Raw genomic sequence first — 11,869 nt, forward strand, 5'->3', positions numbered from 1 at the left:
TGTGTGTGTGTGTGTGTGTGTGTGTTGACACACATCGCTAGATCAGACGACGGCTGCTGGCCGCCCCGCCCCGCCGCTCCTCCTCGTCTTTGTCTCGCCCTGACACATAATTTAGCAAGGAGGCGCTGGCACGGGGTCCACGTCTCCCCTGCCCACACCTGACGCCCCGACCCACATATATTGTCTATCTGCCGCTCCCTCCCTCCCTCCCTCCCTCCCTCCCTCCCTCCCTCCCTCCCTCCCCGCCTGCCGCAGCCGCCCTGACCTGCATCCCAATGATTCTTCTTCTCTCTCTTCCCACAACCCCTTCCTTACCCCATCCCCCATAGCACCCCTCAACCATCGCAACCCCCACCTCCTCCTTTCCACCCTCCACCCTCTCTCACCCCCGTACCTCTCCCCCCCCCCCACCTCCCATCACCTCCTCCCTTCCTTCCTCCTGTGTGACACGCTCTCCTTCCGTCACCCCCTATCTCGCCCCTCGCTCGCCCCTACCGCCCTCACCTCCAAGTCGCTGCCTGCCTTTTACACTCTCTCTCTTTCTCTCTGTCTCTGTCCCCCTCCCTCTCTCTCTCTCTCTCTCTGTCTCTGTCTCTGTCCCCCTCTCTCTCTCTCTCTCTCTCTCTCTCTCTCTCTCTCTCTCTCTCTCTCTCTCTCTCTCTCTCTCTCTCTCTCTCTCTCTCTCTCTCTCTCTCTCTCTCTCTCTCTCTCTCTCTCTCTCTCTCTCAGCATTGCCAGAGCACCATCAGCGGGCCCATTTCACTCCTAACAGCGCAGACAAAAGCAAAAAGCAGGAGGCAGTGAGCCCCCCCCCCCCCCCAACCCCCCCAACCCCCCCAACCCCCCCGGCCCCTCACCCCGATCTTATCTCCGCTCCACCCCTCCCTCCCGAGCCTTCTTCAGCACAGGCCCATGTAATTACCTCCTGATGGCGACGGCGGGCAAATAGCAGATAGCCCCCTACTCTGTCCCCTGAGCCGTGCAGCACTCTGCGTCGCGCGCTTGAGATGCATGTAGCAGAATGTAATAGAATAAAACATAGATGACTCTGCTCGCCGAGAGGGGGGGATTCAGCCACTCTGTCGTGTGCTGCTGCTGCTGCTGCTGCTGCTGCTGCTGCTGCTGCTGCTGCTGGCGGAGCCGGAAACTTTGAATTCAAAAGATATTTCGTTATGTGGGTAGTGACACCTGTGAAAAGAATTATACTTTAAATCTCCCACTCGAATTTGCCATTGACTGGGCCTCGTCTGCAATGCATTTGTAGTTGTCAGCAGCGTAAGTGTCTGCACTTATGGTTCTGACAGCTAGGGACTACAAATAGCTTGCATTTAAGTTCAAAGCTGTACGTTTTGTGTGAGATTGCGCGATGTATACCATTGCAGTGCGGTCCACGCCAGTCATTGGCTCGCCCAATCCCTGTGCAGGTTGGGAACGGCAGGCCCAGCAACGTGGATCTATTTCATATTTCACTGCCAATCAAAACCCCATTTCCCTTTGACGTTGATTCTAAGGAACAGTGACGGTAAATAAATGGTTTGGGGGTACTTTCAGAAGTGCATCACAACAATTCCCTGAGTCCCAGAGAAGCGGTTCACTGATAGCCTGGAGCTCTGACAGCACACATGGCTGTGGTGCTCCCGTATTGGAATCGAGACTACACTCGGTTGTATCTTTGCTTTCTGTAGCTTATGCTTTGGCTGAAAATATGTTTACATTGAGTTGTTTGTCATTCAACACACAGATCCCAACATGAGCCTTGAGAATAGAGGATTACTGACACTGATTGCAATCACCATATTCGTCATATATCGTCATACAATCGGCTTTTTCTACTGCTACATTACTCGATATATCAGACTAGACTGCTAGGACGATACACATTCGAAAACATTACCCAGACAAAAATGAGATTTTGAATAAACCCTTGATAAGCATTTATCCCCTCTTCCCTTGCAAGCCTGCTATCTCCTCCAGGAGATTTCCTAACACGTATTATAGTGAGAGATTTGTGGCCAGCCCCCAGTTCGGCTGTGTCCCTGGGCCCTCCTCTGTTCTTTATGGAGCCAGTAGAATACATCATGGAAGGATACGACCTCCTCCCCGTTATCGCCCCTGCTCTGCCTCACCGCCCATCCATGCTTTATTTTTTATTCTATACAATTGTCGTGTTGATGTATGCAAGGTGTTTTCCCCGGCTCCACGCCTCATTGGTCTCTTGATCGTAAACGTGACGCAGAGGACGAAGGGTAATTTTACATTTTCCTTTCTTTTTTTTGGCGAAAAGGATGGAATAAAAGAAGACGGCTTGTGTACCTAAAGACCAGAGGTCTCAATTTTTCACACCACGTGTCTCGGCTAATGGGGGGTAGATGATTTAATGTTCTGTGTGTGTGTCTCCGTTAACACTCATATTTCAGGTATCTCTTCTCGAATGGAAGCGTCAAAGCCGCTGGAGGGCAGTGGGGGGTGGTGAGGGGTGGTGGGGGGGGGCGGAGAGCAATGTATTTCCCAGTCCCACACTCAGAGATGCATAAGAGACATAAGATCAGACGATTACCCTCAGCGAGGCTAACCAGGCTTAGCGGGGATGAGGCAGGGCCCACTAATGATTGAACTCAAACCTCCGATGTGAGAATTGTTTGCAGCTCGGTGTGTCGCTGTGACATGGATATCCCACCGACCGGCAGAGCGTGGCTCTGTCAGGGACAGCTTAAGGCAGAGTGATCTCTGCTTCAAATCAATGACGGTTTCACCGGAGAAACTTGGACATGAGCCATTCAGAACGGCTGGGAAAAATCAAAGCTGTAGATGGAGGGCTATTTTGGGTATTTCAAATGAAAATGTTACAAATGCTGTATTTTCAGAAACCAGGGTCGTACCAATACACATGAATGGTACACAGTAGAGGGAAGGATGGAAATGTTATCTATAATGCAGCACTGATATTTTACTTTTAAATGGATGCTTGAGTTTCACACTCGCAATGCAATAGTATTGGAAGCTTAGCATTCGGAGGTGAAAGACCTGAACACTGTAGGCTTGTTTAATGGGGGATTCAGGATTAACAGACATAATAAATAAAAGAGGGTGTGATTCTATGTTGTGCAACATCGCCCTGAATGTTCTTAATATTGAATGCCACGCAGTACATTCGAAAACATTTTTAATGCAGCAGTGGCTGAATATATTTTATCTACAAATGGCCTTGTAGGGAGAATATCATTTAGATTAATAAATTAGATTTCCATAGAAGTTCTTGGATCAGATTTAAACTAATTGCAGCTTTAGCTTGCAGGTTTAGCTATAAAATATGCCAGGACTTTTAGAACTGGGAATCAACCGCCGTTGCACTGAAAGGCCTTGTACTATTAATCATGAGATGAGCAACTTTACTGAAAACATGAACATTTCACATGTTATTTGAATATGATTCATTGTTCGGTTTATTGCCGCTATTGGTGCACTGATGATAAGCCGTGGTTTAATTGGGGACAAAAATATTACGAAAGGAGAACTTAGCAAACTAATCAAACACGATTGCGATTAATTGGCGGGCACTCTGTGATCTGAAGCAGCTCCAGAACAACACTAAGAAACTCCCACGTGATTGATTGCTGGGGCTCTACTGAGAGCCCAGACAGACTGTGACGAACCTGCGTGATGTCAGATGGTGTGATGGGCCTCCGCCAACATTTCACGTTAACTGCTTTGTCAAGCTGGGCTGCCCTCCACTGCTCACATCCTCGGTGATGCAGTTCCAGAAGCTCAGAGCATCCTACCCGCGCACACACTCACACAAACACACTTGTACACACAAATACACACATGCATGCTTGCCCATATGCTCACACACGCACGCATACATGCACGCACATGCAACCACAGGAACACACATGCATGCACACGCACATGAAAACACACGCACACACACACACACACACACACACACACACACACACACACACACACACACACACACACACACACACACACACACACACACACACACTGTCACACACATGCACAAATATTTGAATTAAATATGTTATCAAGATATCTTCCTGTAATCTTCAACATCATTTACACAGACATAAATTTAAGATCAAAACGGATATATTGAAGTGTACTTTGTTCACGGTTTTCTTGTGATGCAATCAATTATATCACTTTGACTCGGTGATGGACAGAAGATTGAGGTAGAACCGCGAACCGCGACATGGAGGAGAAAGGGATTGTTACCCGTGATTGTCGGGCTCCGGCGGGCGACAATCGCGGTCAACAATCCCTTTCACCTCCAGGTCACAGATCAGTCTACTTCAGATTGATGTGGAAGTGGAAGAACCAGAGACGTCGGAGAACCCGACGCAGTCGTTTGAGATGATATTATGAATAAACGACTGCGTCGGGTTCTCCGACATCCCTGGTCCTTCCAAAATCAATCTGAAGTTGCAGTTCAATCTGGACTTCAGAGAGTCAAAGCCAACGTTTCTTCCCCCAATTCCTTCTCCACCATGGCCGAGAATCAATACACGGGTCTCCACTTCGGCTGTTTCCCATTGCAAATCTGCTTCTGCCATGGTCGGAAGTTTGTGTCTGTCTAGTTCTCGTGCTAAGCGGTGAAGAAACATGTCGGACATTGTGTTTACACATCGTACGGGAGCACCCGCCCCCCTCATTCCTTATTGGCGGGCTTGCAAATTTGCGGAGGCAGTGTTTTGTAGTCCTGGGCCCTTCTAGCAGGCAAGCAAAGTTTTATTGAGATGACGTCAAACGCATCATTCGACGTCAGGTCAGGAGAAATTTAGATCAGGACAGCTGGGCCAAGGGAAGACTGGGTTAGACTGAGGGAAAAAAAATCTTTTTTTTTAGATTACAATAGCGATTTTATAATGATAGAACGCCGGTTCTGTATCGGTGAAGTATTCATTTAAGTGATAAAAGACTAGGCTAGTGATCCACTTCCATGGATACGGTTCCACTGATAAGACACACTAGACTCATCGTTATCAATTCCCCAAGATGACCTTAATGGCCGTCAGCTAAAAAGTCACAAACGCAGTGGGAAGGAGGACACCATCTTTTCTTTCACCATGTCAACTCTAATTGACTTCTGTTCCCCTCCAATCAGTCTGCCTTTCAGATTTAGGCTGTTGAGCGCTGCAACAAAAAAACACAATAACAGGCTTCATTTGCATGTGAAAATACTTTTCCTGTTGACAATTCTTTCTTCTGCGGTACGATGCACTTTTCAAGCTCCAAAGAGCAAGAGCAGGAACACACAAACAGAGCCCCATGTTGCAGTCATGCTACGAGGATGCATACTTCCAAAAGCAAGCGTTGGATAATTACATTCAGAATCCCCAATGGTTTGCGATTTCACAAGCGGAAAAACAACCAAAATGAAATGTGAAAGAAGAAAAGAAGAAAATGAAAGAGAAATCCAACAGTACAGAGGGGGTTTGAGATTATTCTAATACGGCATTGGCATGTGAATGCGAGAATGTGTAGTGAAATGCTACGGCAGTTTATTATTTGTTGTTGGAAGTTATTTCAACATAGCCACAGGGCCTGCAGTAATAGCACAGCTGATGATAAAGAAACAACTTTACAATGTGTCGGCTTATTGTGAGCATGCACGGATGGGAATGCGCACGGCTTGGAGTGTGCATGGCTGTGAGCGTGCATAACTGCGAGCATGCACCTGGGTCCCCCAACAGAGGCACGACACTCATTCACCACACCTACATTCACAGCTACACTGTATTTTTACTGTAAGCGCACAAAAGCACGCCCACGTGCAGAAGCTTCCACCCCTACACAAGCACAACAACTTTTGCATCACATCCCTGATATACTCCTTAATCAAATACATTTGTCTCCCTCCAGTCAACCAGAAAGAAGGCAGGTCAAACCGGGGTGTCCTACATTGCCCCTATGCCCCTCCTCAAGCGTGTCTTTTGGTATCAGTCCTCTCTTGCACGGAGGGCTGGCTACTAGCGGAATCTAGTGCCACCACCCTGGAGGGACGGCACTCAGTTAGCCATATGAACACTGCACTTTCCACTTAGTTGGGCTGTCAGCCAACTGCACAACGCGTCCCATGGAATAAATGTAGATTTGAGGTATGTGTGTGATGCATGGGTGGTTGTTTTGGACGGTATAGGTTTGCATGAGAATGATGTAGGGAAAAAGAAACGTGAGCGGGGGGAACAGAGAGCGGCAGATAAAGGGTGAGAGGGATCAGGATGAAGAAGGAAGGTTTCGAGGCGTGCACGTGAATTAAAGGATTAAGGTCATTGTGAATGTGGAAATAGAGTACTTTAGGATCGGGGTGGTGGGGGTTCCCATTTGTGCGACTTTAATCAAAAGCTTGTATTTCTCTCTTTTAACCGTCCCATTGCTTCAAGTGGAACAGCTTGCATGTTTCCACAGCAGAGAGCCGCTGTCAGCTGTCACGTTGGTCACTCAAATTAGCCAATCGAGGAGCAAGTGTTTTCTTTCGACTAGAGAGAGGGGGTTACAGAACAAATGAGTCAGAAAGACAATCCTTAAATAGATTTTTGCAAAAATAGATTATGTCTGAAAGGTAACTTCTTCTGGTTTAAAACAAAAGCAAAGAGCATGCGGTTTGGGGAAACACTAAGTAGTGCATTCTATTAAGTAGCGCTATTGACTTAAAAAACAGTGGCATTATCCTCTCTGAGAATGTCCCCGGTAATGCCAGACCGAGTCTTAACGTTAAGGCTGAGCCTGCAGCATTGTACTGACCGCAGCTCAGTTGGTTCAAATGCTCAACAATAAAGCCTATGGTAATGACTTTCAGCACGGCTTGGCTTATTCCTCTGGGTATCACAGACGCCTTTCCCTTTCTGAGGGAATGAGCGAGTGGACTATGCCGGGGCCTGCCGAGACCTGGGCCTGCTCCTCGGCTTAAGAGGATTGGACATAATGGGGTTTCCTCTCCTGTTAACTGCTTCTGCAAACCAGATAAATGGCACCGCACTCCTTTGCAGCGGGCCCCGAGCACGCCTCCGCCTCAAACACCATTCTCCCGTCCCTCACGGAGCATAGAGAGTTATTTCAAATGAATGGTTGCAACAAGGAATGGCTTCAAAATCGTCTGCAGGCATTCGGTTTAACAGCTACATTTAGCATTCTTCCTTTCTTACAAATTGACCGGAATGTAATGTTTTGTTTTTTTCTTATCCAGAACAGTATCTGCAGCTTGCATGTGTGTGTATGTTTGTGTTTGTGTATGTATACATGCATGGATGTCCATACATATCCGATAATAACAAAGTGCCTCATGGGAACTGAGCTGGTAGCCTCCCAGCAGTGTGTGGTTATCCAGCTGTGTGTGTCTGTCTGTCTGTACATCGTCTCAAGGCCCTGCATGCCCTCCTGGAAACCAACTGGTGCATGAACTCCATCCAACTGGAAACTGGTTGGACCCAGATTACCCCGACCCTGGTATTGATACTAAATCGCTAACCTAGACAAGTGTACCAAGTGTGAATGCATATGTCACCCTTCAGCAGAACTAATGCTTCAGAAAACCCATTCGCTATGAATGTCAGCAAGGAAGCAAATTTCTTTAGTCGAGCTCACAAGCTTCATTTGATATTTGATAAGTAGACACTTCTGGGAGCCCAAATTGAATGAGTGAATAAATTATGCATTCAGTGTTTTAGGGGGCTAGTGATGGAAATTTGAGCATGGTCTTCGTGTCACCCTCAGCGTTCTGGCCAATTAGCAAGCCAGGTTTCATAGGAAAATGCTACTGTTTTCCGAAAACCACTGACACAGAACAAGAAAAATCCACAAGTCACCCGCGTATTGTCATGCTTTCAAAGGGTAATCGGAGTGTTTGTGCGTGCGTGTGCGTGCGTGTGTGTGCGTGCGTGCGGTGTGTATCTGATCTTAATGAATGTGAACCTTTACTCTCCGTTGTAGAGTGAAACCAGTGTGTCCACAGCACTTGTTGCTGTATAGAGACAGTATAAACCTTTACATCGCACTGAGCATTAGGAATCGACAGGATGAACATCAAACAGGTGACCCATCTGACCCGCTACCCCTGCCGCTGTGTGTCAGGCTTCGAGGGGGGGGGGGGGGGGGGGGGTTGGGCTGGGGTCGAGGCAGCCTTGTTTGAAACAAGGCAGACGTGTTTGTCCATGGCTGTTATTCTACACCTTGTTTTTCCCCTACATTCCCCCAGTCAGCCGCTGTCTTGAACGCCGACACCAAACAGATCACAGAGCAGAGCTTCAATATCCTTCAAATCAATCACAGCGATGAGGGGAGAATCTGACGTCGGGGCCTGTCAGGCTGCTGGAGCAGAGGACATCAGTGCATCACTACTGTAGACAGCCGGTCCGCCGGGGGGCCCCAGCCCCGACCCAGCCCACGGCAGGCTGGAGCCCCCACCTTCACCCACCTCCAGCACAACGTCCCTCTCCTCCTCTGCTCACTTTGAAAGCAGAGATCGCCCACGACTGGAACGTCATGAGGGTGGAATAATCTACCCCAGCGTGACCGATATTCCATGCGCCGTTTATAGTTTGTTGTATATTTTATGCAGCGACCGACATTCGCTGCTCTGGTCTGTGCCGTGTGACCAGCTGTTTGCGCGGAACAGAGCGCAGCGTCTAACCATTTGTCAAAGGAAGAGGTGACGTGGATAACAACCCGCTCTTGGAAGGGATTCAGAAAGTTTGGCCCCGGTGTGGCACGCTGTTTCTCATCCCCAGCAGAGCAGGGAGGCGTTTAAAGGCATTCAAATGAAAACATCTCAGGAACAAATTGGCCTCACCATGGCAACAGTATTGATCAACACTCTGGGGTACCCGGGAGGGTTTGGGGGGGGGGGGGGGGGGGGGTAGAAAAAGAAAATCCAACCCGGTGCCAACATTAGCAGTTTAGCAACCACTCATATTGTGAATAATGAGGGGCTCTATTTACTATTGGACGCTGGGGGAGGCAATACAATCGACGTAGGCTATTAAGCCTTCCTGACGCTCCTTTATCTCAGAGGGGGAGGCGGCCACGAGGAGGGGGAGATGAGGAGCACGTGGCGCGGCCAATCAGAGAGCCCGCAGCAGGCGCCAATTTTGGGGGTAAGGGGAATGAGATTAAGAGAAGACAGAAGGGTCTTTTTGTTCCCCCAGACTAGATCTGTTAAGGAAGCCAGTCAGGCGGATACACATTATAGCTCGCTTTAGACAAAGCACTTGCCGCTCTGATCACCTTTGATAGCCACTTGTTTTAGGGATAGGGAAATTGCTTCTTTTTTTTTGTGACAGGGGGTGGCGGTTGTTGTTGTTGTCTGATTGTTTGTTTCGTTTGACGGCGCTGATTTCTCATCGTGCCAGGTGGATTAGGGTGTAGGATATAGCGCACGTGTTCATTACATCAACATGCTAATTAGGATCTGCATTACGGATTACAGTGTTAAGTAGGTACAAGTGTTCTGTAAGCCCGGGATGATGAGGACATCATCGTCATTCCTCCTTGCTTTTATTTTCCTTACTTTCCGTCCCGAGCCAATCAACGACCGTAGGTCACCTCCCCGGAGAGTCGTGAGATTCTACGACCGCCCAGCGTGGAGAGAGTACAGACTTGTGAGTGTGTAGTGTCTCCTGGTCGGCCCGTCGGCTCTGAGGGGGTTATGTCTGCAGGGGAGTCACTCAGAACCCGCCTTCTACAGCTGTACACTGAGCAGGTGGGGGGGTGGTGGGGGGGGAGATTTGCAGGAACGCGGGAGGAAGGTGCTTGACAGGCTCTGTCAAAACTCCCTTGATTCCCTGAGCTTGATTACCATGCCGACAGTCCTGTCAAAGCAACGCACCCATACCACCGTCCAATCACCCTGCTGCCAGCCCCCACCAGGCTCAGCTGGGCCCTGACAGACCTGATGGCGCACCTGGGGCCGGTGGGGAAGGAGAATGGTTGCATGATAAGGGGACGTACCCCCCGCCTCCCCATGATGACCCCTCACAGGTGTCCACAGGTGTGTGCGTGATTACGCATTTGTGTATATGTGGGTGCGCATGCAAGTGTGTGCGTGTTTGTGTGTACCTGCGCGCGTACATATGTGTGTGTGTGTGTGTCTATACAATTTACAACAAAGTCCATATATTACTGATCACGAACAATACAGTAGAGATGGAGTCATGGCCCAGCTTGTGGTTGTGTTGCTGCGGGCGACAGGGCTGTGACCAGCTAATGGGAGGGCCAAGATCAATGGGCCTGAGGACATTGGTCTGCTAACAACTCGATCGGTCGTGAAATGGAAGAAGGGTTCTGCGTGTTTGTGTGTATTTGTGGACGTGTGTTTTGGTAAATGGTTGGAGCTAAAAGCATGTTAAGTACTTCCTTATTTTCTGTTAAACAGGCACTTAAGTCCAGGCCTTTGGTTTGTGTAATTGATCTGGGGAGAACACAGAAAACGCCCTGTGACCGTGGGTTACAGTGTGTGTGACCACAAATCATTTGCAACAACCCCACTTTGATGGTCCTTCTTGGCGAAGGCAGGAGGTTAAGATACTGTATGGGCTGATACTGCAGATATCCCTGCATACCACATCTCAAGTAATTACTTAGTTTGCTGTGAGGATTTGTCTTTAATTATTCATTTTGAGGCTTCCTGCTCTGCTGGTTGCCTCGCCCTGGGTGTCTGACTGGCTCTATAGCCATAATACTCCTGTTCACATTAGTGATTGTATTTCTGTCTTTACCTCGCCTTTACTCAATTAGGCCACCGGAGACAATGATTTTCCAGGCCTACCAACGGTTTTTCCGTTAGAGTGCTTACTCAACAGTACAATACGCCATACGCACAATAATTCGTTATATTAATCCCCAAAAAGCTCAACTTAGTACAAGAGACTGATACAATCGCATGGAAACAGCTGTGGCGGCAGAGATACAGTTTCTAAAGGGGGACTCGGTGGTGGATGGGTAAGATAGTGTCAAATTGTCACCGGTCCGTGAACCGCGCATTAGAATCCACCGCAGAGCGAGACGTGGACGGGGCCGGAGGGAGCTGTTCTTTCAGCACCACACGGCTCTTCACCTCATCGGTGTGTTCCAACACACACACACACACACACACACACACACACACACACACACACACACACACACACACACACACACACACACACACACACACACACACACACACACACACACACACACACACACACACACACACAAACACTCATAACACATAACCCTGAAAGATACTGAAAGATACAAGCTGAGATCCCAACGAAATGGCACTTTACTTTTTCTTTCATTTAAATAATAGCCACTCTTTCACACACGGCTCATTCATACACAGGCTCAGGCTCATATGTATATATATGTTTTAATCGCTGAATAATTGTAAATAAAAACTTGCCTGGAAGAGACGCAGGATGTTGGCCACCATGATGGACACCGAGCTCGCCGACGCTCCAATGACTCCCACCACTTTCTCGGGCTTGACGAACACCGGCGGTTCCCCGTTGGTGCACCGGACGTCTGACGTGTCCTTGGTGATCAGAGCCTGGACAAAAGTCAACGACTGCTCCAGGGCGTACGTGTCTCTGGAACAGGTGTCCAGCACGCGGGCTCCTAGAGTGACGTTGGGCAGGAGCTGCTCGTCCTGGTTGATCTGATCCAACGCATACATCATGGCCTCCAGCCGGTGGATCCCGTTCTCCTTCTTGATGTCCCCGCACGGCGTGCCGTCGGCCCCCCTCGCGTGCACGGGGAAGAGTCCCCCGAGGGTCAATTGGCCCTCGATCCGTATGGAATGGGGTGCGTAAATCTCCTGCGGGCGCGCAAACCCCACCACGGTCCTCATGAGCCACAGCGCTCTCCA

At 48.9% G+C, this 11,869-nt stretch overlaps 1 protein-coding gene across 2 annotated transcripts in view; it reads right to left on the minus strand.

Moving 5' to 3' along the window:
• The window catches only part of LOC130382063 (metabotropic glutamate receptor 7-like), a 51,621-nt gene extending 39,752 nt beyond the window's left edge, over positions 1-11,869 (minus strand). The window contains exon 1 of one of the 2 annotated variants that reach the window (XM_056589700.1): positions 11,405-11,869. In XM_056589700.1, coding sequence (XP_056445675.1) covers positions 11,405-11,851 — 447 coding nt within the window. In that variant the 5' untranslated portion in view covers positions 11,852-11,869. The remainder of the gene's footprint in view (positions 1-11,404) is intronic. The other variant, XM_056589701.1, reaches the window with a different exon arrangement.

The sequence above is a fragment of the Gadus chalcogrammus genome, chromosome 1 (genome assembly GCF_026213295.1).
Source record: "Gadus chalcogrammus isolate NIFS_2021 chromosome 1, NIFS_Gcha_1.0, whole genome shotgun sequence".
Lineage (NCBI taxonomy): Eukaryota > Metazoa > Chordata > Actinopteri > Gadiformes > Gadidae > Gadus > Gadus chalcogrammus.